The 27,473-nt window shown below is 48.3% G+C and overlaps 11 protein-coding genes across 11 annotated transcripts; 6 read left to right on the top strand and 5 right to left on the bottom strand.

The window, feature by feature from the left end:
- The first annotated feature begins 12 nt into the window (after nucleotides 1-12).
- E1B28_000567 (uncharacterized protein) lies at nucleotides 13-1,703 on the top strand. Its single transcript, XM_043146419.1, has 4 exons — nucleotides 13-292; nucleotides 357-716; nucleotides 771-938; nucleotides 998-1,703. The coding sequence occupies exons 1-4, from the start codon at nucleotides 91-93 to the stop codon at nucleotides 1,444-1,446; spliced, it is 1,179 nt and encodes a 392-aa protein (XP_043015121.1). The 5' UTR covers nucleotides 13-90; the 3' UTR covers nucleotides 1,447-1,703.
- A 267-nt stretch (nucleotides 1,704-1,970) lies between these two features.
- Nucleotides 1,971-3,184, top strand: E1B28_000566 (uncharacterized protein). The gene is made up of 2 exons (XM_043146418.1): nucleotides 1,971-2,042; nucleotides 2,099-3,184. Exons 1-2 carry the CDS (start codon nucleotides 2,028-2,030, stop codon nucleotides 2,276-2,278), a joined length of 195 nt encoding a protein of 64 aa, XP_043015120.1. The 5' UTR covers nucleotides 1,971-2,027; the 3' UTR covers nucleotides 2,279-3,184.
- Nucleotides 3,185-3,736: 552 nt separating this feature from the next.
- E1B28_000565 (uncharacterized protein) lies at nucleotides 3,737-7,562 on the bottom strand. Its single transcript, XM_043146417.1, has 8 exons — nucleotides 7,229-7,562; nucleotides 7,091-7,152; nucleotides 6,967-7,029; nucleotides 6,609-6,909; nucleotides 6,436-6,550; nucleotides 5,393-6,380; nucleotides 4,156-5,335; nucleotides 3,737-4,099 (listed from the first exon to the last, which is right to left on the bottom strand). The coding sequence occupies exons 1-8, from the start codon at nucleotides 7,448-7,450 to the stop codon at nucleotides 3,881-3,883; spliced, it is 3,150 nt and encodes a 1,049-aa protein (XP_043015119.1). The 5' UTR covers nucleotides 7,451-7,562; the 3' UTR covers nucleotides 3,737-3,880.
- Nucleotides 7,563-9,279: 1,717 nt separating this feature from the next.
- E1B28_000564 (uncharacterized protein) lies at nucleotides 9,280-11,786 on the bottom strand. Its single transcript, XM_043146416.1, has 3 exons — nucleotides 11,509-11,786; nucleotides 11,254-11,454; nucleotides 9,280-11,195 (listed from the first exon to the last, which is right to left on the bottom strand). The coding sequence occupies exons 1-3, from the start codon at nucleotides 11,674-11,676 to the stop codon at nucleotides 10,494-10,496; spliced, it is 1,071 nt and encodes a 356-aa protein (XP_043015118.1). The 5' UTR covers nucleotides 11,677-11,786; the 3' UTR covers nucleotides 9,280-10,493.
- Nucleotides 11,787-11,851: 65 nt separating this feature from the next.
- E1B28_000563 (uncharacterized protein) lies at nucleotides 11,852-12,690 on the top strand (the record flags this gene model as incomplete). Its single annotated transcript, XM_043146415.1, has 4 exons — nucleotides 11,852-11,964; nucleotides 12,012-12,117; nucleotides 12,175-12,247; nucleotides 12,302-12,690. 4 exons carry the CDS (start codon nucleotides 11,852-11,854, stop codon nucleotides 12,688-12,690), a joined length of 681 nt encoding a protein of 226 aa, XP_043015117.1.
- Nucleotides 12,691-12,845: 155 nt separating this feature from the next.
- On the top strand, nucleotides 12,846-13,824 carry E1B28_000562 (uncharacterized protein; the record flags this gene model as incomplete). Its single annotated transcript, XM_043146414.1, has 5 exons — nucleotides 12,846-12,942; nucleotides 13,000-13,102; nucleotides 13,160-13,238; nucleotides 13,296-13,693; nucleotides 13,743-13,824. The coding sequence occupies 5 exons, from the start codon at nucleotides 12,846-12,848 to the stop codon at nucleotides 13,822-13,824; spliced, it is 759 nt and encodes a 252-aa protein (XP_043015116.1).
- A 114-nt stretch (nucleotides 13,825-13,938) lies between these two features.
- On the bottom strand, nucleotides 13,939-15,356 carry E1B28_000561 (uncharacterized protein; the record flags this gene model as incomplete). Its single annotated transcript, XM_043146413.1, has 7 exons — nucleotides 13,939-14,190; nucleotides 14,247-14,316; nucleotides 14,368-14,432; nucleotides 14,490-14,972; nucleotides 15,038-15,063; nucleotides 15,117-15,235; nucleotides 15,289-15,356. 7 exons carry the CDS (start codon nucleotides 15,354-15,356, stop codon nucleotides 13,939-13,941), a joined length of 1,083 nt encoding a protein of 360 aa, XP_043015115.1.
- Nucleotides 15,357-16,665: 1,309 nt separating this feature from the next.
- Nucleotides 16,666-17,103, bottom strand: E1B28_000560 (uncharacterized protein; the record flags this gene model as incomplete). The annotated part of the gene is made up of 3 exons (XM_043146412.1): nucleotides 16,666-16,803; nucleotides 16,858-17,018; nucleotides 17,076-17,103. The coding sequence occupies 3 exons, from the start codon at nucleotides 17,101-17,103 to the stop codon at nucleotides 16,666-16,668; spliced, it is 327 nt and encodes a 108-aa protein (XP_043015114.1).
- Nucleotides 17,104-17,778: 675 nt separating this feature from the next.
- On the top strand, nucleotides 17,779-19,522 carry E1B28_000559 (uncharacterized protein; the record flags this gene model as incomplete). The annotated part of the gene is made up of 3 exons (XM_043146411.1): nucleotides 17,779-17,996; nucleotides 18,047-18,489; nucleotides 18,543-19,522. 3 exons carry the CDS (start codon nucleotides 17,779-17,781, stop codon nucleotides 19,520-19,522), a joined length of 1,641 nt encoding a protein of 546 aa, XP_043015113.1.
- Nucleotides 19,523-19,877: 355 nt separating this feature from the next.
- On the bottom strand, nucleotides 19,878-25,079 carry E1B28_000558 (uncharacterized protein). Its single transcript, XM_043146410.1, has 14 exons — nucleotides 24,931-25,079; nucleotides 24,418-24,882; nucleotides 23,883-24,361; nucleotides 22,633-23,803; nucleotides 22,122-22,583; nucleotides 21,985-22,069; nucleotides 21,705-21,933; nucleotides 21,514-21,648; nucleotides 21,294-21,461; nucleotides 20,807-21,238; nucleotides 20,631-20,750; nucleotides 20,416-20,578; nucleotides 20,319-20,358; nucleotides 19,878-20,260 (listed from the first exon to the last, which is right to left on the bottom strand). Exons 3-14 carry the CDS (start codon nucleotides 24,087-24,089, stop codon nucleotides 19,972-19,974), a joined length of 3,501 nt encoding a protein of 1,166 aa, XP_043015112.1. The 5' UTR covers nucleotides 24,090-24,361; nucleotides 24,418-24,882; nucleotides 24,931-25,079; the 3' UTR covers nucleotides 19,878-19,971.
- Nucleotides 25,080-25,176: 97 nt separating this feature from the next.
- On the top strand, nucleotides 25,177-26,526 carry E1B28_000557 (uncharacterized protein). The gene is made up of 6 exons (XM_043146409.1): nucleotides 25,177-25,369; nucleotides 25,419-25,471; nucleotides 25,525-25,552; nucleotides 25,613-25,784; nucleotides 25,838-26,251; nucleotides 26,311-26,526. Exons 1-6 carry the CDS (start codon nucleotides 25,210-25,212, stop codon nucleotides 26,447-26,449), a joined length of 966 nt encoding a protein of 321 aa, XP_043015111.1. The 5' UTR covers nucleotides 25,177-25,209; the 3' UTR covers nucleotides 26,450-26,526.
- The last annotated feature ends 947 nt before the right edge of the window (nucleotides 26,527-27,473 follow it).

Below are 27,473 nucleotides of genomic sequence, written 5' to 3'. Positions count from 1 at the left end.
TTTAACGGGAAGCACGTTTTGTCTGTTACGTACCATATCAACCCCCGCCTGGGTAGTACTTCCATCCATCTGCATCATGCATCATGCATCATGTCCCGATCTCTGCTCCCCCCACTCCAAGGCCATGTTGAACAAAATCGCACCAAGCTATCTCCTGCAATCACCGCTGAGCACGCCTGTGGCGTTGACACGGTTGTTTTCCAGCCTCTAACTGATGAGGTCGAGGACAGACACTTCGTCGCCGACTGGTCCTTCTCTACCGGCAAATGGAAATTTCTCGCAATCTTCGATGGTCAGTACTCTTTGAAAGTAACTCGTTCGCCAGCCATGCTAAAGGCGTTCAGGCCATGGTGCAGGTATAGAGGCCGTGGATTTTGTGAAGGAAAGGTTGCCGGCCAGTATCAAGATGGCCATCTCCTCCGAGCTATTGGACAAGGACCGGCTTCCTGATACAGTGATAGCAAAGCTTCTGCAGGATTGCATCACCCAGGTTGATGAGACCATTCGCGTCGATGTTGAGAGATTTTTTCCTGGCGGGGAGCAGGAAATAGCTCAGCTTAGTGACGACGAAATCAGACGAGTAATCCAAGACCCCGATGAGCCCAGTCGATCATCTGTGAAGATATTGCGAGCGAGGACCGGCACAACGGCGCTGATAGCTCTGGTTGACCCGCTCAAGGCAATTCATATTGCGAACTTGGGCGATTGTCAAGCATGTGCGTACCAAGGTTCATTTCTTTTCCGCTATCCTGACAACTATCCCTCACGAGTGATCTGTCAGCCAAAGCCTTCAGAAGAAGGCTGGGGTGTGAGATTGCTTACCCATGTGCACAACTGCGGTAACGAAAATGAGGTCGAGCGTGTTAAGCAACAACACGCAAACGAAGAGGAATGTGTATGTAACCATAGGACGTTGGGACTGATTACTCTTACAAGAGGTAAGACGCCCCGCACCATTGAGCAAATGATCAACCGGCTTGACCTCAACTTCTCTTAGCTCTAGGTGACATGGTCTTCAAACTTCCATATGTTTACACCGAGCGTGTCTTTGCCCTGGCGGAACCTCCATTCCACCCGAACTATAGATTCTGGGACCTCGCCAATCGCCTGAAGACACCGCCGTACCTTTCTACTACGGCCGACGTTGTTCACATTCGACCTTCGTTTACGAACGCCCGCTTAATTCTCTCCTCTGACGGATTGACCGATATTTTTTCACGAACACACAAAGCCGAGCATATCACAGAAGCCATCTCGTTGTGGCTCAATAAAGGGAAGGAGGAACGAGCGGGCTGGGACGAGCACGGTCGCAACGCAGCTGTGGAATTGCTGTTTCACGCACTGGATGGTACCAAAGAGGACGCGATTTTTTCGCAATTTTTTGTTAGATCGGGCAGGCGTGTCGATGACACCACGGTTCTTGTTCTTCCATTTGATAAGCTCTGACTCGATATAGAGATTAATATCAACTCTGTATTGTGGAGGTGAGAGATTTATAAGGCTGGACACTTGTTTAATATATTTATCCTATTACTGACCTCGTCTTGTGGTCGCACTCTGCACTTGCCACGGTGGGGTTGTACATAGCACGGGTATCCTAATGTAAAACCTAATAAAAATAACAATACATAACACGTTCGCTGTAGGGTGGTCCTAGCACCCCAGCGACGAGCACGCCTGAGGTCTCTCATCGAGAACAAGGCTTACCCTACTCCACTGAATCAACCCTCTGATGGGACCGCCTCACTGAAGATTTCGGCGTTTCTCATGATGTGAAATGTTTGAATGGGACCCGCAATCCCCACAACTCCCTACGCGACCTCAATATGTGGCATTTGTCTTGTTAGTCCATGGGTGCTGTAGAGACGGCGGCTGACCGGTATGGCACGTTTATGTGCGAGTCAGAAGGCCGGGGACTAGGCCATAGATCCTGATATATAAACCCTTAGGGATTCTGGCCTTCGAATCAACTTCAAAAGCGAACAACGGTCCACAACAGATCCTCAAATCGAAACACTGTCGATAACATGGTCGCTGCTTTAGTAAGTCCTGTGCTCGTCGTCGGCGTCGATAGACTCACACGCACGTTTCAAAACAGCCCCAAGTCCTCAACAGTGGTGCTGTAACGAGAATCAGTGAGACCGTCGCCTCTGTCTCGTATGAAGAGCCTGTGAATGGCATTGTGGCCACAAGTGATACTTCCGCCACAGAATTCAATGGCAGTACCGGTGCTGTCAGCCTGGTCGTACAGTCAGTGTACTTCGAGGCTGTATTTTGAGCGATCGTACTCACTACCACCCAGGGCGCAACTTGCTTGCCCAGACACTTGCAACTGCACCCTCCCGTGCAGGTGCCGCAAATAATAGTGGTAGCTCGCTGCAGCCGCCAAGATGTCCGATGACTTCCGGACGCTTGCTAGGCAGGAAGTTCTCAGATTGATATGAAAATGTTATCATTCGTTCCATAGGGTAGCTCTACAAAATGGTGAGAGTGGCGACTGACTGAAATAGTGCCCACCAAGAGCCTTGCTCTCGGACCGACAATTTGATTTTGAAACAGTGGATTCAAGCACTGTATGAGCGGGAGTTGCCCAAAGCGAAGGTGAGGTCGAGGTCGAGAATGATTTGGTCCTTCAAAGGCGAGCGAGCTTTCAGGATTGAGATTGAGGCAGTTCTTGGAAATGAGGCGATACAGGCTTTTCACTATCACTGCGAGCTTCACGCTCTGAAGAGCGGTGGTAGGTGGCCCCGCTTGGGGAGCTTCGGCACTTGTAAGAATCTGAATAGCAGATAATGAGTTGACGATGATTTCCAGAGTCTTTAGGGTGCAGACGACCATTGTCTTCGAGCGAGAGTAGTGCTGAATAATGGAAATTAGCGTTGATTTCTTAAGGCTGCTCATGACAATAGTCTCGAAGCCGTCAAATTTCCTCTAGGTGTATATGTTGTGTCAGGCATAAGGTGAATTGGTGAGAGCTGAGGGGGCAAGAGTTGAAATCGTGTTGCACTCACGATAAGATTTTTTGGCCCCATTGCTCGCCAACATCTTGCCTACCAGGTGTTAGGCATGCTGAGACCGCGACTGCGACGGTACTACTCTAATTCCATGTCCCTGCGGTGTCGCGGGAACACACTATTGTCCTGCGTATTTCAAAAAAAGAGGAAAATCAGAGAGTGGTTTGACCTTTGCTGGTCCTGGTGAGGAAAAGGCCAACGCGAACAACAGACGCAGTGACGCGGTTGAATTTGAATCATACATCAGATTCATCCTCCAGGTTCGACCAGTATACCATTCCGAATGCTCTTCTATACCGGGCTTTAAACCATAAACTCGTCGAGACTAAGTTGCGTCGCTTTTCAATGAATGACTAGCTCTCAGAGGTTTGCCCAAGACGATGGCTGGCAATGGTCGATTCGATGTGCAAGATGGTAGGAGAGATGGTCATCATTCAGCAAGAATATTTATCGTTAACTCACGCTCTGTCTTCAGGATCAACCTACATGCTTCGGAGGGCGGCATTGATCTTCTGGATGGCGAACCAGCCACTGTTCTCTCTCAAGTCTCTCCTCTAATTACTTTATTCCAGGTCGGTCATCGCGGTAAACTTACTGTCGACAGACGAGATTCTGAGGCAGGGCAAAGTTCACTCAAATCAGACGGTGCACAGTCGAAGCAATTATATGTATCTTTTGAGGCGATGGTAAAGTGGAGGTCTTGAACAATTTTCAACTGCAGTCGACATTAGGGTATGAATTAACATTACGACCTGTATATGGACATAATCAAACGCGAATTACAACAATTAGGTATTTACCTGAGTATAAATACAGTTCAATTGCAAGAAACGCTAACGAAGTTGACGAGAAACAATAACATTATATCATAAGTCATCGTCCCAGCCTGCGCTGATAAGGCTCGGGGGAGAATCAGAAAGATGAGAAGAAAGAAATCGCGACGATATGCGAGTGAGTGATTTATCAGAGGCGGAAAGCTTCCCCAGAACATCAAGTTGCTGACGTTGCTTGTCTGCAGCAACAATTGCCGAATATTGGACGAAGCTTGGGGGAGAAATGGGCGGGGGTATAAAATGAAGCGTATCCTGGATTATGTTATTCGTCAGCAAGCTAGTGATACTGGTTGGAAAGGGACACGAACTTCCTCATCTGAAGAATACACTTCGTCCCACCTGCTCGTCGTCATTAAGCGGGTTGGCGCTGGCTTTGAATCCATAAAGAACTGGTTGGTTTCCAGCAAGGTTTCGGCTATTGAGGAAGGGGGTGTAATTGGAGTGGTAGCCTCAGAAGAACTAAGCGTGGACAAACTCTCCAAGTCGAACTCAGAAGCCTCGTCTTCGCGTTGCGGCGTTGGTTCTTCTGTAGGAGGCCTGGACATGGAAGACCACTTGCGTCGTGCAAAGTTGAATGGACTCGGCTTATAGGTCAGTGAAGGTATCATTCCCACTGTTGCACTGGACTTCTCGGAATCAAAGCCAGTGGTAATGTCAATGACAGCAGGTGGTAAAGCGGCATCCTCTAGAGTATCGGGTCCTTTGTCTTCCTCAGATGATGCGCCATCCTCCGCAACTAAGGGGCCTGCCCACGCTTGAGTAGCGAAGCGCATCGGGTTAGGCTTTGACATCAAACCGCTAAGAGTCCTAAACGGTGATGGCTTTGGGACCATTCTTTGGAGAGGAACCTTGTGGCCTTCATCATCCCATCGCCGCCTCTTGCTAGAAGGAGGATCGTTCACTTCAGACTCGCCCGACCGTTTAGAGCCCTTTTCAAGTTTGGCCCTCAGCTTCTCCCTCTCAAGTGCTCTTTGCTCTCTGTTACGAATTGGAGAAGCTTCGGTTTGCGAAGCAGCTCGGGGAACGGAATTGGACTTCCCGCCGAATTGTCCATTGGAACGACGAGGTTGATCCTTGAATGAATGGAGAGTGACTTCCTCCTCCTCAAGCTTAATTATCACCTGAGCCTTTTTAGTAGGGCGAGGGGATGTTAAACGTGGTCGGCCACGCTTGCGCTTGGGAGGTTCACTGATCGGGGTTTCGTTGCCCTCGCTGCCTCGACTGCGGCCCTTTCCCGGCGACAAAGACAGGCTCAATCTTGATTTCTTAGACACCGGCTCTTCCAAACTGGATTCGTCATGCCGTATTCGTTTAGAGGCAGCAGCGGCAAGTTTGCGATCCAGAGTCGGTAAAGCATTATGAGTAACTCGACGCAAGGTCTCGACTGAAGGGTTGTCCTCGCTTGGTGTCACAACGAAAGAAGCTGCGCCTGGAAGTGGGATTCTTCGAGGCCAAGGTTGTCCGTAAATGGCCATGTGCCGCATGCAGCTGACAATTGTGCGGGTCAGACTAGAGATAAAATACTCATGAAAGCATATAACATACCGAGGACATTCTTGCTTCAACTTCTTCTTTTTCTCCATGCCGAGTCCCCAGACTACCTTGGAATCTACAGAAATCACCGGAAGGACATTCTTGCAGGTCATGCATAAGGGAAGAGGCTTCCCATCTGGGCCCTTGGGAACTCCTTGAGGCCTTGATGAAATGTTTCTCTGGTCATCCTGGTGTGACGAAGAGACTGAGGGCTTAGTACGAAGAACTCGGATCTCAACCTCCTCCTTCTTAATCTTTATACTTCCTTCCTTCTCTTTCCCCTTATCCAATCGGACCGGTGTAGAAGGCAATGAATGACTCGGCGTCTCGACAGCCTTGGCCTTTCCTTTGCCTTTCGATGGATAAAGCTGGATGGATGTAGATCGTGTAGCTCGTTTCGAGGTTGATCGATTTCGAGAGGGAGAAGCCGTCAAGGGAGAGTCCTGTTGTGCTTTCTGAAGACGTGTTGAAATAATGGAACGATAAGGAGTAGACGAGTTGCTTTGCGGAGTCGACAATGTCGTATTTTCTTCGACAGCTGAGACTGAGCTGGATAAGGAGCTGAGGGATGACGTCGAACGAGATGCTGAAGAGGTTGATGCGATTAGCTGGATCACATCCGAAAGCGGTGTGGATGACGACAACGAAGTTAATTCTGAACCGACTTCTGCTGCGAGTTCAATCTCCACCGCGGCAGGAATATCGGGAGCACCAGCGAGCGGTAAAATGTTCTCCTCCTCGTTTTCGCTTTCGTCTGAAAGATCTTCTTCCTTATTCATCACAGCATACACGCCACGTCGTGTGCGTCGTTCATCCAGATTTTTCTTTCTCGTCGCTTCCCTGCCTAAATCTCCAGCATTGGAAACTGTACCCGACTCGTCATCAGTATCCGTACTAGAATCTGACATTTCTGCCTCGTTGTCGTCGTGATCTGGCGCATAACCGCCGCGCCCTTTCTTCTCACACGTCTCGCATAAACAATGACGGTTCTTCTTGCCGACTGTAACCCGTGTCAGTTCTTCTGGAAAACAGGTGAGAATTTCAGGGGTGCGTACAATAACCGTCGCCATAGTGCGCTGTGATCTCCTCGCCAATAGCGATGGGTTTAATGACTCGAAACGTGATATATCTGCCTTCGCGAAATAATTCACAGTTGTTGTCACAATCGTGCTGTCATGTGTCGTGTCAATAAAGGAACCCTCAGAAGAGGTAGCGAGTAAGAACTCACGTTCACAAATCGGGCCGGGCCAAGAAAAAGGTGGTTCTTCTTCATAGACTTGGAATGGATAACGCTGAAGTCCCTCCGAATGTCAAAGTTCCGTAAGTCCGTCCGTTTCAGCTCTCTATCTTCTTCCTCCGTGAGATTTGCCATAGAGCCCTTCAGCTCTGTAATCACGGTCCCAGGTGACATTGGCTTCGTGGCAAGAATACAGAGTTCGGATTTCCCAGTGCGATGGGAATAGCGTGAAGTATGTGAGATTTCTATGGAGCCTGCAGGCTGGTAGAGCTCGAAATATCGCGATGCATGTCTGCAAAGGTTGGTTAGTTTGAAATGCTAGCTCGGACAGATGCGGGTGGAAACACACGTGGCGAACGCGTTAATTTGCTTTTGAGTGTAGGATTGAAGATAGTAGCGGATAGGTGTTAGCCTGGAAATGACGTAGAATTGTCAACTGTGGGAGGGCGTGGAAGGGTTTCACAAACTCTAACCTAAGGAGGTCATCAACCGTTTGACGAACGACGATATTCAAGGCTCCTTTGCCTATGACGAGCTGGTTTTAAGGAATAAAAAGATGATTGAGGTGAGCAAAAAACAGCTGGCAGGAGAATACAGTTGAAAATCCGTACGCGTCTGACAATATCCAGTAAGTCCTGCGCCGGGACCTTGGGTAGTCGGCGAGAAGGGTCCATTTTGTGCACCAGAAGGGGAACATTACCTGTGCCAAGTTTCTCGACCAACAGATGGCTCAAAAAGTCATCGTCCTTGGACAAATCGCGCATGTTCATTATTTTTGTGGGACGCCATGCAACGGCCCCTTTCGACGACGACGACGACACAGTAGGCGCCATTGCAATGGGGCAAATGGCAGCGTGTCAGTGGAGGGGAAAGAAGTATGGAGGTGGAAATACTGGGTATGGAGGAAAGGAGTGAGGACGTTGTGGTAGACAGAGGAGAGTTTAAAGTCTCGTCCCGTCACTTTTTCTCCTCGTGACACGGCTGTGACCACCACAGGTCCGCATCGCCATTATATCATTTCTTCATTTGTTTATATTGCCCTCTTTATGTGGGTTCCGGATGTATCGGTTTGACGATGAAAACAACGACAACTTGTTTCAAGCTAATATTGAGAACAGAAGCGTAACTAAGAGATTTACTGCAGTACAGCATAAGTGGTAATGTTCGCTACAACTATTACAGACCACCACGCAAGCGAAGCACTACATAGAAAATCAGAAGGTTGCCACGATTAGGGGAACCAAAATAATGCTTACCGAGATGAAGGGTAGACTCCTTCTGAATGTTGTAGTCACTCAGAGTGCGGCCGTCCTCGAGCTGCTTGCCAGCAAAAATTAGACGTTGTTGGTCAGGAGGAATGCCTTCCTTATCCTGAATCTTTGCCTTCACGTTGTCAATTGTGTCAGACGACTCGACTTCAAGGGTGATGGTCTTCCCTGTCAAAGTCTTGACAAAGATTTGCATTCCTCCACGCAAACGTAATACCAGGTGAAGGGTCGACTCCTTTTGAATGTTGTAATCTGAAAGAGTGCGACCATCCTCGAGCTGTTTCCCAGCGAATATCAGACGTTGTTGATCGGGAGGAATGCCTTCCTTGTCCTGGATTTTCGCCTTCACATTATCGATGGTATCCGACGACTCGACTTCAAGCGTGATAGTCTTGCCAGTCAATGTCTTGACGAATATTTGCATGCCTCCACGAAGACGAAGTACTGGGTTCAAGCGTTAGTAAAACATACACCACATCATTGCGAGCAACATACCCAAATGAAGAGTCGACTCCTTCTGAATGTTATAGTCCGATAACGTACGACCATCCTCCAGCTGCTTTCCGGCGAAGATCAAACGCTGTTGATCAGGCGGAATTCCCTCTTTGTCCTGGATCTTCGCTTTCACGTTGTCAATAGTGTCCGATGACTCGACTTCGAGTGTGATTGTCTTTCCAGTAAGTGTCTTGACAAATATCTGCATTCCCCCTCGGAGACGCAAAACTAGATGAAGAGTAGACTCCTTCTGGATGTTATAGTCGGAGAGTGTGCGCCCATCTTCAAGCTGCTTTCCGGCGAAGATCAATCGTTGTTGATCAGGGGGAATTCCTTCCTTATCTTGGATCTTTGCCTTGACATTGTCAATTGTGTCGGAAGACTCAACCTCGAGAGTGATGGTCTTTCCCGTGAGCGTTTTGACAAAGATTTGCATGCCTCCACGAAGACGAAGGACTGATAGGATGAGGCTGTGAGAGAGAGATAGCTACGCGGTGACACAAAACTCACCAAGGTGCAAGGTCGATTCTTTCTGGATATTATAATCAGACAGAGTACGACCGTCCTCGAGTTGCTTTCCAGCAAAGATGAGGCGCTGTTGGTCCGGGGGGATCCTAAGAGGGTCCTCAGTCTATCAAACACGATTTCGAAGGCGTCATCCACTTACCCTTCCTTGTCTTGAATCTTGGCTTTGACGTTGTCAATAGTATCCGAGGATTCGACCTCGAGAGTGATGGTCTTTCCGGTGAGGGTCTTTACGAAAATCTGCATAGCTGGTGGTGGTAATGGATGAAGGTGACCGCCACACCATGGCGGCGGTTTATATTGGCACTGATCACGTGCACAATATGACTCAGAATCCTGTTAAGGATGACTCTACGCTCGTAATCACTTTGAGGGCGCTGTGTATCTATCCATTCTTTCCTCAGAACAAGAACGGCATCAACTGAGAACCAACTGCAACCAACTGACAACTTTGGTTCTGAATCCATCGCCGCCCATTCCTACAGCTTCTGTGCCACCGAATTTGGCTTGATACCCAGACTGGCCTATCCACGCGCACGGTGGGCAGAGTGTCATTACCGGTTTTGGAACTGCAGTGAAAGTTGAGTTACTCGATTGTCAGTATACGGACAACAGGACGTCAAATCTGTGGCGTGTATCGATCGAGCTTCCAGCTTGGATATCAGACAGCAGCTCAATCTCAGCCGCACAATCCAAGAACACTCTGCCCATCAAGTGGATACTCTATGTCTACATATTCGTTTCTCGGAATCTCTATACCTCCAAACAGCGTTGGGAAAAGCCTCCGCAATGAGGACACGACGGCTGAATATCTCGTCCCAGTCCCTCTCCACCTGTACTCCAAGTACCGTCAAATCGACACACCATAACATGCAAAACTTGGCTCTTTCAAACCGTATCCGTTTTCATCGAGACGATAAGTCCCTCTAGTCAAGGGCCACCTCCAACCCGGAGATTTCTATCCCAGATATTCCGGCGGCGCACGGGGACGGATCACTCGAGGACATGCGACCGACATGCAACTTGTCATTTCACAAGTTTCCAGAAAACACACGCGTGTAGCCGAACTTTCTTGATTTCCACAAACTCCTTAAAGTGGTAAGCTCACCATGTCAAGTCTACATTCTGAAAGTCTGTGAAATGAACACGGGTACAAACAGGTACATAGTTTAGTCCTCGGTAAAGAATATCACTATGCATTGTAGTCCTCGGTGAAGAGATATTACATAGACACGCATGCGTTCTGCCCAGTTGAAAAGAGAGAGATGAAAAATTTGTGAGGCGTGACGCGTGGATGGGAACACATGCAACTATGGGGGTGCGAATAGAATCGTTGAGAAAATGGAGTATGTACATACGTATGTCAAGATGCAGATATTGTACAGTGGTATGAGGCTCGTAAAGCCTTTGACGAAAAGAAATAATGACCAATAAACAGTTCGAAAGGGTTATACACCCGCAAGGAATACTCCGAAATCCACCAAAGAAAGGAACAGTAAAGATAGGAAATTGTCGTGTGATGAGTAACGGTGGTTCGTTATTTTCGTTACATGTATAAAAAGATGAGGACTTGAGAAAGTGGTGTGATTCACCGGTTGAACAAGAATTTAGGAGGTTGAGTAGTATAGCCCACTGGTCTCGAAGGAGATCTTCGTGCACGAGGGTCATTTGCTACACCTGGTATCTCGCCGTGTCGAATTAGGTGATGCCAATACAAAACATCACCCGCCTTCAACTTGTTTGACGCCTCGAGCGGTTCCGAGGGCATGCCATATGGCATTGGGTTTGGCAGTACGGGAGGCGGCGGCGGAGACATTTCTGATGAAGTTGATAAGGACAGTAGATTGGTGGAGTGCCTGTACATGAACTGACGAATGGAATCGTCTGATGGAGGGGAGGCTGGAACGAGCGGCGGTGGGGATGACGGATACCGTGGTTGAATTGATGTCGGACCAGGGAATGGGAACGAAAACGAGACTGCGGTGGGTGATGACATTGTCGAGGAGACCGGCGATAGGTCGGCAAGATCAACAGGGGGTGTCGGAAGATATTCTGAATGGGCTGGTGGGGTATACTCTTCGTACGAGAACAACGATGAGGGTTGCTCGAAGGATGAAGAGAAATCGGTGGGAGGGGAAGAGGGAACCCACGCAGAATCAAAGGGTATAACACCCGGCTCGTCGGGTATATAGTGACGTTCTGATCCAGAGACCTCGCTAGAATGAAAGACGAACCGATGTCCGTTTGTTGCGCGGTTCGTCGCCGTGATAGATGATGTGCAGCGTATACACTGAGTAAAGAGTATTGTCAGCGTCGTGGGGTCGTTTGGATGAGAGCAAAAAACATACGGGAATCACAATCATATATCCAATTGCGGCACCACAGCCATGGCAGCATAACGTCTGGGTGAGGCACTCACAAGTCCTCGCTGGGGGACGGCAAGAGGTCGTTGGGCGAAGAACGTCAGGATTAGAACTGTAGGCGGAGCAGTTGACTGGAAGCGCGTCCGAAGAGAAGAGAGCCACATCGGGATGTAAGAGTAACACTGCCTATAGAAATACGACTGAGATAGTTGGGCGATTAGGAGGTAACTGGAGGCTGACCTTCATACCGCGATTTGTGAGAAAAGTCCCACAAGACTTACAATCGATAATCCAAACTTTATGGGCAATTGGCTGGGGAGGTGGCAGAGGCTGAGGGTAGGGATTGTGAGGGAAGAGGTGGACTTGAGATGGAGGATGCCATGGGGAGGCATAGCGAGAGGGATACATGGCAGAAAGGTCGGAGGTGGGAAAAAGACTGACGAGATCGTAACGAGCGTTGTAAATTTAAGTTTTTGTAATGAAATGACCGTCCTGCGAGAAAACTTGTGCTGGCTGAGCAGCTGAACGCCGGTAGAGGCACTCCCAAGTAAATTGCCCCTGTATGGTCACGTGAACACTCCCTATGTCTTCCTCCAACTTGCACCTCCTCACTCATTCTCACTCCGTTGTCGCCTCCAAGAAGAAAGCAAAGCGCAATCAAGTCAAGGAAGTTGTTTTCGACGAACATGCCAGACTGTGTGTCCGTCCAGTGTCGCCACATCCAATCTACTCAGTTTTTGTAGAGAGTTCCTAACTGGTTTTCACAAACGCAAGGTAGCAAAAGCAGAAGCCGCCAGGAAAAAAGCAGCCGAACGCGAGAAACAAGAACGTCTAGAAACGCGACGCGAGGTTCTATAAACTCTTATCCCCATTCATCTTTACATATGTTGATCCATATTAATCCAGCAACGGCGTATGTTAAAGCAACAAGCCGCGGAGAATGCCGCCCAGGTTGAGCAGGCTTACGGTGCTCTACTCCGTATGTACCAGTGCCCCTCTGTACCCACCTCCATACTCAATGTCTAGACCCCAGCTGATGATCCCGAATGGAAGGGTATCTCACAGACCCCGAACGATTCTGATCAAATGGAACGGGAACAAGAGTTTGCTGACGATGAAGTCCTCGCCACTGTCGCCATCGTGGAAGATTTTGACCCTGACGCCTTGTTACATGGTCCCAAAGACGACGCTGAGAGACCCAAATCTACGCTACCACCACCACCGCAGCCGCCGCAAACTACAACACGAGAGAAAAGATATATAAATAGTCAAAAGAAACCCAAGCCGAAGAAGATACGATACGAGACCAAGGAAGCTCGCAAAGCAGAAAGATCGAAGCAGCGTGCACGGAGAACACAGAAAGCAGAGTTGGCTGGGGGGAAAGCAGGCAGATTAAAAGGAAAGAAGACCAAACGGCATTAACATAGACTCAGAACATCGAGACGCTCGTGTTACTTTACCTTATCTTCGCCGCGTGCACGCTGTTACACGTTGATATTGACATTGACAATGAACGCCTCCCGCCGCTGCGCGTAGCACTGCATGTGACCTCACGTTTTCTCTTTCTGTCTACGATCATGAACTCCCTGTACACCGCTGGTGTACGCCAAACCAGCTCCATCCAGGCTGACCTTGAACGACTACGAAATGGCGATTCTTCTCCTGCATTACTTGGTGCTTTCTCTCGCAATCCGAACAGAGTGCATCACACTCACAGGTAGCACATGTTAGGGCAGATTTCAGCTTCCTTGGCGGCTATGCACCGGACAATAGATGATTACGACTCTATGGCAAAACGCGAAATGATAAAAGCAAAGCAAGAAAAGGCTCAAATGTAAGCGTGAACAGTATGAAATACAACTCACATGGTATTCAACCCTGGTTGGAAAAGGCGCGTTCAGAAATTTCGAAGTGATTACAATGAATTTCGAAGTCAATTCGAGACTCTCAAAGCTCAAGCTCTAGCAGAGGTGCGCTGAAGTTGTCGTGTCAATCAATACCCATTTACCAACGGGTTCGCATTACAGCGAGAGGCGGCTCAAAGAGCAGAGCTCTTCACCGGCACATCTCTCAGTACGTCAGGCCCCTCCTCCGACACACGACGTCGGTTTCAAACCACCCAACCCCAATCTATGCTACATCCTGGTCTGAGACCGCAATCATCTAATTCCTCTTTTTCGGAACACTCGGAATCGCCTTTCCGGGGACCGACTCCGCAACTACGAGAAGACCATGTGTTACGAGAGCATACTTTCATCCAAAATACTCATGCTCAATTGGATGACTTTCTAGCACAAGGAAGAGACGTGCTAGACAATCTAGTGGACCAAAGAAATATCTTGAAGGGGACACATTCGAGGCTAATCGGGGCCGCGAACACGCTGGGGCTGAGTAGGAATGTCATTGGATGGATTGAACGGCGGAGGTGAGTCTGTCAGAACGTCATAAGAGTACTTATTCTAATGATCATCCAGTACACAGGACATGTACATATTCATCGCTGGCGCGATTTTCACATTCTTCTGTTTTTGGCTCATCTGGCACTACCTTGGATAAGAGGACAGTGTCATGGTTATTTTTCTCAGATATACTTTGTTAGTCGCTCACCATTAATTGTAGTACGGTAATGTTATTATGCTACTTTTGGGAATCTGGATTTCACACTTTTTATCACTTGTACGAAGCAGCACTAAGTCTGGCGTCATGTCCTCTATCCCCCGTCACGTCGAACTTTATGCCAACTCCAGCAGGAACACATCCATCTCCGAGCTCCTTCTCAAGAGCCAGTTTTGCCTGGAATCCAGAGCAATGCATAGGGAGAACATAGGTAGGTGATGGTCGGAGAGTTCTGGAAAGAAATTCAGCAGTAGGCTGCACGCGAGGAAACATATCGTTTCCTGCAAGGTGAAGGCCGCCGATAATCTGAGAAGACCTTGAGTTATTTTCCCTCACGGTAGTGAAAAGTAGTGCTCATCTACCATGTAGATTGGTCGATGGAATTTATCGACTGCTGACTTGACGACGTTGATTATACCGGCATGGGAACATCTGTAGGCACAATGAGCTCTGATTCAAAGGTTCAACGCTTTCCAGGCTCACGCGCTGACTATCACAAGGCCTTTCCCAACTACATCGATTGCTGCATATCGTTCATCCATGATATGCTGGACAAGTAAGATCAGCTTCCATAATTTAGAAGTTCAAGAAAGAAGGCTACGCACAGGTTCGGACACCCACTGACCGTCTTTCCACCTCATATGCCCCTTTAGTCCCTCACTTTCGAAATCCGTAACCCTTGGAACCTCTCCGCTCACCCACACCGTTCCATTCGCAACAGAGTGTCCTTCCGCATTCTTTTCCACTTTTGCACCAAATTTCTCAATCGACTCGAAGGATGGATCTTCTTTAAGTCGGGCTATCACCTTGGTATATGTCGGTCCCGAGGCCATTCCTCTGGCAACGGGTCGATCAGGGTGGACATCGATGATACAGGGAGCTGCATCTGCGCTTGACGGATGATTCTGTCGAAAGTCGAGGAAGGAAAGAAGGCCGCCAGTGTGATCGCTATGCCAATGGGAATGAACAACGCGTGTGATCTTCTCTACCGGGGTTTGCATGGCACGGATATTGCGGACTAGGCTTGTGTTATCTGGGCCGGTGTCGAAGAGTGTGTATTGTCTTGGTTCACCCTCCATTTCAGTTTCCTGTCGGAATCAGCAATCAATGTTGGCTGTCAGGGAAGGGTTGTAAGATGTGAAAAGCTCCCTACGATAAGTGCGGCGAATCCATGTGCGCCTGCAGGGTCCAGTAAGAGGTTGAGCTTGGGAGTGGTTTAGAAGTGAGCATACCACAGCAAAACTTGTCGAAATCGAGGATGGGAGTATCTGTAAGCTTGTCAACTCTCATATGGTTTTCTTGAAGATGGGTCTTGATCTCGAGAGAGAACCCTGGGGGAAGCTTGGTGAACCTAGTCGGGCGAAATGAGTACATTGCCAGGAACAACGAGACTACGCCACTTACCATTCGATACAGTTATCGACAAGAAAAGTCATTGTGAGTTGATCGACCGATTTGAGAGAGGCTGCCATATCGAAGAATGTGGATGCACAGAAGTGACTGTGAGAATACAACTCTAATATCAGCGATTCCAAATGCTACTTATAAATGTAATCCGACTGACACAAATCTATAGGATATCTGGACTTTATTTTTTTGCGTCACGTTTGTATAGCTAAGGAGAGCACGAGCGTTTCGTGCTGGAGTGGTTAGAGGTCATCTACTTGTTGTATTTGTCAAATATGACTCGAAAGCTGATATTGAAATCTTGGAGGATCCTTACGCGAACTTGTGGAAAGCATGCCTTTAGTGACACCCACGTCTGGTCTGCATCACCAGGTTACTAGACCGTCGAACCCGCTCTTATTACAGTTGTACAAACCTTATGACCCAAGCAGCCCAGGCCAAAGGCATGGACACAGCTGTGATTAAGTTGTTTTGATAGCAGCGGTGGTGTATGGCTGAAGGCTGGGGCGGACACGGGGTCCACAGGACAACACGCGCTGGGACGTGGGCGGAGGTAAGTGTATCCAGACTGCCACAAATTACGGAGGTTCTTCTGGACAGTGATTTTGGCCAGTCTATTGCAATTCGATCCCTTGCAGCCTCCACCATAATGTCGATTCCAGCGTGACCGCGGCACTACCTGCAACGTAGACCGCTCCTAACCCTGAAATCTGGGTGTTCAAGTACAAGAACGGAAAAGGATTCGTTCCGGTCGAGAGTAATGGCGAAGAAACTACATTGAATAGGCTGAGAGAGAAGGGAGCTTTTAGTACCCTGGACAATCTATTCATAGCGAGGAACATCCTTCGTATCATCTGATTCGACACTGTGACTTGAAGCCTCTCAGTGCGAGAGGGGGAAAACATCAGACCTCATCCCATCCAGAGATAATCGTGTAGAGACGGGATGGGGTAAGGAGCAATGAGTGTGACGAACCGAACGGAACTTTAGAAAGTGAACCAGGGATGCCGAACGACGTCTTGCATACAAATCCTCTCCTCCGGTCCACGTCCCAACATCCCCCCAAAAGATCCCCCAACAATTCAATTTCTTCCTCAGGCTGTTGAGCCCCAAGCTCTTCACGCACCAGCTGTGCTCGTCGAACCCATCCAGAATTCCAAGATCTCGGACCCCTCGCTCCTCCAAGAGAGTACTCCTGTCCCTGATGTTGGCCAGTCTTACCCCGTTGCGTAACGGCGTTTAGTTATCTGGCACTGGAAGCATGTTTTGAGAGGCGCGCAGGCTCAGAGGCGGATGTTTGGGCGCTCGCGTGTGCCATTTTCGAAATTCGTTCTGGATTCGCCCTCTTTGAATCGTTCCTGGGGAGTCACATTCTCAAACAGACGGTCGAGACGCTGGGACGATTACCCACTCCTGGTGGGATTCTTTTACGGAGCGCAATCTATGGTTCGAGGAGAATGACAACCGAAGAGCGAAGAGGATCAAGAACACGCTGGGTGCTCCTGAGAGTTTCTAGAAGCTGTATTAAGGACAAGCTGCACCAGATAGGAAAGCAGCATGACCCACCATCTGAATACGAACGGCCGATGCTTGAGGGCCGGGGGGTTTTCCGTCACGAGTTCTGACATCCTCCGTCTCGGGATCACCCAGATGAGTGTATACTTCCTCGTCTGACCATTCAGTGACGTGGGGAGACAGGCAAAATAAGATGTTTGAAGTGATCAGGTCTATATGGGATTATGATTATTTGTTCGGTGGTCAATAGAAAGGAGAATGCTCTTTACCTCCGTGAACGACACCCGCACAGTGCATGTGGTGTACTGTTATTGCTATTTCTTAGAGACCTTCCTAGCTAAGTCTACACGTAGTCGTCGACTACCAGCAACTCAGCCAGGAGAATCAGACATGGCACGGATGCTCGGGCCTGCAAGAGGAGACACAAGGAATAAACGAGAACCATTCGGGCCTTGTACGAAGAAATGGTGATAGACAGTCTGGAATTTGACAGACTCGGAGGACGTGAGAATGGCTCTGAGATTTTTGGGAAATGGCCAGCCTCTCGGGAATCTCGTTCGGGGCCTTGGATGAGGAAGCATTCTATCACTTGAAACTTGAACAAACGATTTTGCCCCCTCCTGTTGGTCGCGTGCTAGCGAAACAGTAGAAGAACCTCCAAATCCGAGTTTGTGAAGGACCCTGATGCGGCCCAGGTCAAAGGTGTCACCTATGGATATTGGGTGGTACTTGGGTGGTACCCGCCGGGTTCGTAGTCTTCGATATTTTCAATTCCATCAAGCCGCGAAGGAATGAAACGAGGAGCCCTTAGAGTGAAGGTGCGACGCAGTACCGGAATGAAGCAACGAGGAAGCGAGTCCCCTCCAAGTCAAGAAAAGCAAGCACAAGCATCACTCTGAAGTTGTCATATCACGGTCACACGAGCTGTTACATAAGTGACGTAGATAGCCAATGATTCGCTTTTCCCTCGACATGGAGGAACATTCTGGTGGTCGGCGGCCCAGAACTACTCGTCAACATTTTCACCCTTACGCTGAGTATCAGAATGCGCATATTCCCTCTAGCTGGAAAAAGGAAACCACTACAAGTGATCTGGAAGTCATGGTCCTCGCCAATGCATCTCACGATCACCTCGTTGCAGCTGGTAATCCCGCTTATTTGCATCTTTTGAATCAATACCTTACACTAGAGTGAGATGCTTCTACCGTTTATTGAGCTTTGAGCTGACAACGCTTGTCAGAAACTATCTTCAAACAGCTCTGTATTCCCAGCCACGTCAACAGTCCTTGCAGTACAAGCATCCTATTAGCATGCTACAAACACCCTCAACTTCCCCTCCAAGATATATAGAGTCACTGGACCCCGCTGAACCGCTGAACCTTGCGCCCGTCTCGCATTCTCCTAGTCATTCTGGACCTGCACTGCCTACTGCTATCTACCATCCATCCACAGCTAATAACTCTGCTTCATCAAAAGACCATTCATCAGTTGAATACGAACACTCCAGATCTGCCCCTTCCCTTCCGAACTCCAAGTCTTCTGCCCACGCACAAGAAAGCCTTTCTTCGCCCAGTCCATTCACCAAAACAGCCGGATCGAGACTTTCTTTTACTTCTAAAGCAAATCCAAAACACTCTGACGCTCCTCCGCAACGACAACAACCTCTCTCAACTTCTCGACGTAGTTCGTTGCCCATGAAATCCTAGCTGAGCTCACAACTAACGCATTTTAAGTAGATCCTACGCCGTATCTCATCGATATGATGGAAGGAGCCGTCATCCACTCCCTTGAACAAAACCATTCTCATATCTCCCCTTCATTCCTATCTGTTCTGAGTCTCCGTGCTTCTCTCGGAATGACAGTCTTCCTCAATGTATCTGTGCTTAAAGTTCCGTCCGCAGGTGAAGATAGCAACTACCTCACTCATCCACCTTTTCCTTTTACTGTCACAGAAGATCCAGCCACTTGTGAAGTTGTGCTTGGCCGTGACTGGATCGATTTTGCTCTTGCGTTCGCCAAATCTCTCCGGATTACCTTCGCATCAAACACCTTCGAGGGGCGTGAGCAGTCCCGACAGAGCGGTGAATCATCTCTTCTACCATCCTACATAGCATCGTCCTCGTCAACGCCCCAAGACCAAAAGCCTCCTTCGCCACCCGCCTCTTCCAAACCCTCAAGCAAGGCGAAATCTGGTTGCTCTGTTTCTAAAACGAACAAGTCCAAACCTTCCAACACAAAGAAACCACCATCTGAGTCTCTCAACTCGTCGTCCAACTTCCAGACCAAAAAGTACCCTAATATCAAGTACTGGCACGAACACGACTTCCGCGCTGCCCTCTTTGAATCCACTAAAATAAAGGGCAACCATTTCCTCGAGGACGAAAACGGAAAACCCATACCCTGGTCTCAAAAACGAATGATTTATGCCGAAGTGCATAAGTTTTGGATTGATCTTACCAAAAAGACCCAAGCAGATGTTCCCCGTTTCCGCGCCGTCTCTGCTGAGACCCTGAATGAATACACTCAATGGATGGAGGATGCTTTTCCGTTGTTGGCGATGTGCGAGGGTCATTGGAAGTCGAAGAGACTTTGGGTCAATCGTCTTAGTACTTGGAGATCAAGTCCAGAGGCAAAGGAGTTATTGCAAAAGAAAGAGGAAGTAAAGACGAATAAGGACGTTGACGTGGTCATCCTCGGTGATGACCCACAGTCATAGGATGAGTGAGTATTCGGTTACTCAGCCATTTACCCTTCTGAACTGTTTCTAGATGGAAACCAGAGTTCATACCTCCTTTGGATCATGGCTTTCGTTGTGGAGCCACTACCTACCTCTCAAGGCGCATATAACTAGCACACGATGCCTTGCCTATAATTTCTTGTCGAAATTTGCCCTTTTTTCACCCTGCTTGTACTCGCCGGTACCGTCATCATCTCGCTTGCTCTGCTCTCGTTGTCTTTCATGTTTTTACTCTTCCGTATCGCAACCCCAATAAAAACTACAGAGGTTACACGATGAATACAGCATATTGTTCTCTCTATTTCTCATCGACTTGGTATTAGGCCGCACGATAGAGTGTATCACCTAGTCATTGGATCTTTGAATGGATGGTGACAGGAATGAGTGCACAGTGATCAAGAAGCTATCTACACATAAAATGTTTCTGTTCAATTCGTAGAATCGGAGCCCTCCTCATCTATCAGCTGTTGTCGCAATGTTTTTATCAATGACGTTTTAACCGCGTTCTCCGGTGCACCATCGTCGTCTTCTCCTTTCCCATCCTCACCTGCGACAGCTTCGTCCAAAGCGAGCTTCATCTCCCCGAGCTTTAACATATCCTCTTCGATGGTACCCCGGGTTATCAATCTGACGACCTCGACTTCTCGTTTTTGTCCGATCCTGTAAGCTCGATCCTGAGCTTGCCTGTCGTTGTGGGGGTTGAAGTCTTGATCGAACCTATGGACAGAGATTGTAAGTTCAGTTTATTCATGAACTGTAACCACGGAATACTTGCAATATTACTACAGATGCGGCAGTGAGATTGATTCCCATCCCTACCAACCATTCAATGTCAGTTAAAAAAAACCTCGTCGACACGACCGGCTCCTCACCTCCTGCTTTCGTAGATAATAAAAAGGCGGATATGGATTCATCCTCCGTGAACTCGTCTACCAGCGATTGTCGGACATCCACAGGAGTTGAGCCCGTCAGCACCAGGTATTTGATATTTCGTTCCTTGAAAATAAGCTCCAGGATATCAAGTACTTGCGTGAACTAGCGAACGGTTGAGAAGGGAAACAATCATGAACAAACGTAACGAATATACCTGGGAGAAGATCAACATCTTTCTGTCTTGCTTTGCATACTCTCTGAGAAGCTTCAGTAGTGCCTGAATTTTGCCGGAGTCCAAAAAACAGTCATTGGGTTGGAGGAATTTCTGAGTTGACTATAGGTCCATAGGCGATTAGCGAGAAAGCGCACTCAAGAAAGAAAGGGTACAACCTTGTACAAGCCACAAAGATGCTGCAACTCTGCGTCTGTCATTACTGTCATATCCTCCTTGACGATCTCAAACAATGCACCACGCTTCTTAAAATCCGGTTCTTTCAAGAGTTGTTGGGTGATTGCGGTAAGAATGTCATCCGTAAACCGGGAACGAAACAGCATCGGATGAAGGGCCGCTTTCCGCAGATCCATTAAGACGTTGGCACTGTTTTCAACAAACTGCTTATTCTTGGGTTTTGTATTCACTCCGACACGAGTCTTTTTCGGTGCCTTCGATTTGGTACCGGGCTGTTCAGGCTCTGGGGTATCGACCGCCTCAATGATTGTCTTGCGGGATCGTTGCAGTGTCTCCTTGTATATTGATTTCTGAAGCTGAGTGATTTCGCACCACTCAATGCGCTCCGTCTTCTTCGGTAGGTCATCCAGGACCTGGAGGGTAAGGCCTGTTACATGGGTGTTCTGTTATAGAAAGATTGTAATGTACCTGATCTTTCCGTCTGCGCAACACAAACGGCGTCATCATCTTTTTCGCCCGTGATACCCTTTCTTGGGCAAGCAAGCTGACTTTGGAGTCACCTTTGACCTTAAAGATCGCACGTAGATTCTCCAAGGTCCCGGCGAATTGATCGGGGAGGATGAAATTCATCAATGACTTCATGGGATATCAGGTCACAGCGTGTACAAAAGAAGTTATTGCCACTAACCACAAGCTCCTGTAAATTATTCTGCAGTGGTGTGCCTGTCAAGAGAAGACGCCATTTCGACTCTACTCGTAGGAGAGCCCTATAGCGTTGCGACTGAAAGTTTTTCAGGACGTGGCCTTCATCAAAAACGCAGCACTTCGAGAATGTGTTTATCAGTAATACCCTTGTGGTTGCCCAAAATACGCGCTTACATCCCAATCAATCTGCCTGAAGAACTTGCGATCCCCATCTCCCTGAGCCAGATTATAGGTGGTGATCAACACATCCCATCCTTTTCCATCCTTACGTTGATGCTGCTGAGTTTCCATCAGAGTGTGCCTCAAATGAACCCGCTCTTCCTTTGCGGCATAGTAGGTCTGTATTGAGACCGACGGAGCGAACCGCGCGAATTCTCGACACCAGTTTTCAAGTGTCGACGAGCTTTTGATCGGTAAGCGAGGGTATATTAATGACCAGGATGATCGGACGTACGGCACAACCACAAGATGCGGTCCCTTATTGCCCTGCTGCTTCAGATAAGCGAAAAAGCTTATGACTTGTATAGTCTTGCCAAGTCCTAAGGAACAGCTTCATAATGGGCTTAGAATGAACAAACACTGAATCCGCACCCATCTCGTCCGCTAGAATACAGCTGAGATTGCTCCTATAGAGAAGGTGGAGCCAATTAACGCCCATGAGTTGATAATCCTTCAGTTTCACGTTGCTTGACACAAGTGAGGGTTGCTGGTCCAAATAGCCTTTCAGCTTCCTTTCCTTTGAAGGCAAGAGGGTCCGCAGGCTCAGGGCACCGTCCTCAGCTATGTTGCCTGATGAATCGTCTCGCTCGATAGAGGTAGGACCCCAGCTTGATATGGAAGAACGTAGTTTGGCTCCTATCTGTTCACAATCTTCGAGAAGATTGTCCACGATATCGTATCCATGGAAAATGTCGACGCAGTCCTCGAACATGCGGGGGCTGATGCCAGCGGGACCAGCTTTCTTCTTTCCTTGTCCGAGCTTTTCATTGAGATCTTCCACCGTATCAAAGGGGCGTTTGGCAATAATTGCCTGAGCTTGTTCTAGTGTGCACCCTGGAAAATAGGTAAATATATATCGGGGGGTATCACAAAAGTACCACACCTGTGAGCTCCTGCAGGGCTTCGGGTGCTTTGGTGTTGAAGAAAGTCAATGCCTGCCATTCAACAGTGTTCTCTTGCTTAGTCCGCTTTCGTGGGTTTTCGTCCTCGCTATCAGTGTTCTCCGACTCTGAGTCCAATATCATCTTTTTTATACGCTTCTTAGGTCGGGGAGGCACAGAAGCTGGTGATGCAGTGAGGTCTATAATGTCGCTATTGGGTGGTGAGGCAGTAGCAGTAGTATTCTGGGTACTGGTGGTCGACAGATCCAATCTATTGGCGTATATCATGGACTTCTTCCCTTTTTCCTTCACCGCCAATCGTTGTTGTTTCGAAGCCTCAATTACAGCGTCTACCTTTCCTCGCTCCGCTAACGATAACTTTGGAGGGGTGACATTAGGAGACCACTTTGCATCAAGAAGTAGCGTCGTGGCTTTGGTGGAATCTTGCTCTGCCTGCAGCCAAGCAGCTTTGACGCGGTCTGGAGGTTCAGCAGGATGGGTGATCTTGAACGTAAAGAACCGAGGGTCAGAGAGTAGATCTGGTTGAGTTGTCTTCTCCGCTTCTGTCCGGCCTCTGATGATTCGTGGCCTCGAAGGACCTGCAATTTCGGGTAAAGACTCGTCCGAGGATGTTGCTGCATCGAGACCGTTCACGACTTTGCGTCGTTTTCCAGCTCGTTGAATAACAGGAGAGCCTGGTGAATCGATGGCTCCAGAGGATTCGGGGGGGACAACAACGTCTGAAATCCCACGTTTTGGAGTAGGTTGGCGACCGGGGATTGTCGGACGATGAAGAGGTGGATGAGTGCCGTTTGCGCTGTGGAAACCGCTAAGAGCAGTCGATGGATCGTATCCAGGTGAGTGTTCTTGCAATCCCCACAGACGCGACTGTCCACGACCCAAACCCGATGCCACGTCAGTGGAAGGCTGGTAGCTGTATGGATGATAGTTTCCTTGGTTTTGAGAAGATGGTGAAGGACTGGAGGGTACGAGGATATTGCCGATGATAGGAGAGGTAACCGGAAAAAATCGTGAAGAAATTGTGCCATCTCTCGACTGCGGCGGAGGTTGCTTGTAAGAGGCTTGAATCTTGGTCGATCCCGACGAAGATGACGAAGACTGGTTTGAGTGAATTGCTCGTTTGAATTTCAGGTCGTTTAGCGCGGCGGCTCTCTGGTAAGGAGAAGAGGAGAAAAAAATTCAGACCCAATGTTGAGCACCTTAGTATCGCTCAAATCATCAAAACACTCACAATCGCCTTCTTCTCTGCTTCGTGGCTCGACGACATAGTCGACGGTCTAATAATTAATGAGAGCGTTAAGAGGCAGCAGGAAGTTGTGCCTAGTTCAAGGTTTGGACAACGGTGACGAACGTCCTCAACAGACTGACAAACTCTATTATGCAGAACACAGCTCGTCGGAGCGCCAAATGATTGTGGCACATAACAATGGATTTGCATTCATAAAGACTATCTAGTACAACGAACATAAGACATAGCTAACTTGTCGTCGAAACGATCGCATTGTTCGCATGGGATAGAAACAGGTAGACTGGAACACGCAAGGCAGTAGTGGAGGGCTTGTAGGCGTTGGCGCAAGTAGAAACTGGACAATGACAACAGGCTTCCGCCCCTGCCCATGCATAGTCGACATGACCCTCGAAGGAAAACGTCAGTCCAGAAGGTGAGGGTGTCGGAATAGTAGGATGGTGTGGTCGTCGGACTAACTTCAACTTCGCGAGAACAGTGATCAACTAGAGCTACAATTGGTATGCGAGAGCCAGCGCACCTAGTGCCCAAACTTGACCACCAACGACACCACCACAGACACGCCTTGTCCAGGATGGCACATGTAGAAAGATGGAACAGAGCTTCCATATAGATCGCGTTTCTGTGCACACCACAGTAGTCTCGAGGGGAAAGAGAGAAAAATTTGCAGCTTCATTCACAAGTTGCGCGTAAATCAGCACACTAGGGACGAAAGGAATAGCCTTTGAAAGTGCAACTCAATGAAACACCGTTACGATACCCTCTAAATTCAGACTCCTGCGAGGCCCAGGACAAAGGCAAATTATTCTACTTCATCGTAAACCAACTGCTCTGCCTTGAGTGCCTATCAGTCGTTGCGGCTTGGGAACGTAAATTGGACCAGAAAGATCGATGCAGATTTAGAGCATTTCCCAATATCGATGGATACCATTAGTCTTTTGCCAATTTGGAGGACAATCGAACAATTAGATGGTGTACCCTAGATCTATTTAAGTTTTTGAGTCTTCTTTAGACCACAAACGCAGTGTCTTACGAGAAAAAGCCAAAAGCGCTCGAGCGTGATGACATCTATTGGCTAAGTAGCTCATGCAGTAGTTTTGACATAGAAAATGAAGGTAAATTTGGAAAGTGTTGAAAGTGAAATTTAGGGCGACGTCGGCGAGTGGGTGATGGTTCGGAAGCAAGAAGCTGTTTACCCTTGTCTCCGTTATATACTTTGATCAATATCACGTGACCGCCACTGCCACATGACAGCTGGCAGTGGTTGGGGTTCGTGGCCGCGCAGCAGCTACCACCACCACCGTTTACAGTCATGCAAATCGGAATACTCGACTTCCTAGCGATCATTTTCTCGATATCTGTCAGTCTAGCTATATTCGTTCCCCTCACAGGAGTACTTGTAAGGTTCAGGGCGAACTACAATCCCAAGGGACTCCAGTTGGACGCAGAGGGCGGTGCTCAACCACACACCGGTAGGTCCTTGGTTTTCCCCAGAGAACAGTAAATGAATAAGGTCCTCAGGTCCGGTAGTCCAGTCGTACTTTGGGATGATGAGAAGGGTCTACAACATTGAGGTATACTCATCTTTTCGGATTTCTATCGGTCTATCTCAAATTTCCACATGCAGGGGGTTCTCGGGCTGTACAAGGGTTTCAGTGAGTTCTTGTTCACATCAGTTAGCCTGCATTAAATTGAACCGAAACCTCGTTGTGAAGTGCCAACTTTGCTGAGTACCGCGTTCGTGACTGGGCTCATCATCGCTTTCATGGATACACCGAAACCCTCCCATGGGAAGTACCGCGCTCCAGAAGCGAGCATACTGGGCACCTTGTTTTATAGCACCCTTTTGATGTTAATATCGCTTCCGACGTCTATCATGACATATCGGTGAGTTCCCTGACCAGAACTCCGACTGCATCGTATCTTATGGTCATTTTCAGCGCAATCACGACTCCACTGAGGCTTCCTTGGCTCAACGCTGCCAAGTCCCTCCGGGTGCTACTGACTCCGACTGAACGCCGTCGACCATGGATACTTTATCTCACCCCAGGCTTGTTGGCAGCAGAAGTTTCCCATATTGCTGTTGTCGTGATGGGACTCAATCCTTTACGTCGACTCCTCCTACCCAGTCAGACCGTCAAGTTCTTTGAGGAAGTCTCATACTTGAAGTTTGGAATCTACTTGATCATTCTCTCTCTGAGCGTCATCGTTCTCGCTCCCTTGGAAGTGATGGCGACGCGTCTGGCAATTCAACGCAACCACTCTTCCACGGAATATAATTCCGTATCCCAAGAAATTACCGGGGATGCTGAAGGGCCAAACGAATTTTCTGGGACTGATGAAGATGTCATTGGGCAAGTGTTCATTATAGTATGCTCTGTCGATCTGTGCTCATCTCTCTGGTTACGAATAGTCTAAGAAATGAAGAGGATCCGTACCTTGGACTGGTGGATTGTGCCAAGAGAATTGCTGATGAGGAGGGTTGGAAGGCATTATATCGGGCGTGGTGGATTACTTTACTGGGGACTTTTGGGAGTGTCATATCTGTTTAATTCATTTGAACATAATTTCGTGACTCGGATCGACCTTGTTATCTGTAATACAGCTCATTTCTTTCAGCGCGACTGCCACATTCTGCTTCGAAAACTTCAATCAGAATAGGTCCGTCATCGCATCAAATACGAGCACGATTACTGGGCTGAAAGTACAAGTCCCCTTATCGCTATTCAACTGCCAAATGTTTCCAATCTGACCGTAATGTCTTGGCAAACGCATGAATCAGAGCCAATACCAGCATTTCGGAGAAGAAGTCTGCTCATGGCGTGGATGCCATCCACGAAAGAGAACATTCCTTTTTCTCTTCCGGACCGCACACCAGTGTGAATCACCCGGAATCGACATCAGTTGCCGCCACCCCTTTTTTGTTGCACGAATGTGGGCTCAGATTCTCGGAGATTCTTTCTGCTAAGTATGTACAATGTAAGTTACTTTCATATGTCCTTCAGTATCAGTGTTTACGGGGTTCGAGAGGGATTTATAGCTGCGCTTTTCGACTGTATCATTGCCTGTGATGCCAAGCATGACATCGACAACAATTGAACGTAACTTTTAGTGAGCATAACCTTTTTCAACACAAGTCCGCGTAGCAGAGGGCCGAAGGAAACTTGGGGTTTACTCAAAGTGATTCTTTGTGTCCTTGGCGCCGACCATTCTGTATGTGAATGTCTAGCGGCGGACCGAGGTCGTGGTTCGGGGACGCTCAATCGGTAATGATCCACTTAATGAACTCCCTTGCTAGACTGGTTGAATGGTGTACTTTCTAGGGTATTATTATTATTTAATTATTGAGGGTTTTGCTCGGTTTATTCTCGACCTCACGATTCCTTGGCAGCAGCTATGCAAAATCACAGATACTCCATGGCTAGTATCATTATAGTAGGTCTAGTATCTAGTAATTCATATACTAACGGGCCACTCGGCATAGACTTATGCTGGCAGTATTAATCCGGTCCCGTACGCACCGACAATAAACGTTTATGACAGCTACGCGCTGGTCCTCTCTCTTCCTTCCTTTTT

The sequence above is a fragment of the Marasmius oreades genome, chromosome 1, assembly GCF_018924745.1.
Source record: "Marasmius oreades isolate 03SP1 chromosome 1, whole genome shotgun sequence".
NCBI classification, from domain to species: domain Eukaryota; kingdom Fungi; phylum Basidiomycota; class Agaricomycetes; order Agaricales; family Marasmiaceae; genus Marasmius; species Marasmius oreades.
This window is presented reverse-complemented; position numbering and strand designations above follow the sequence as displayed.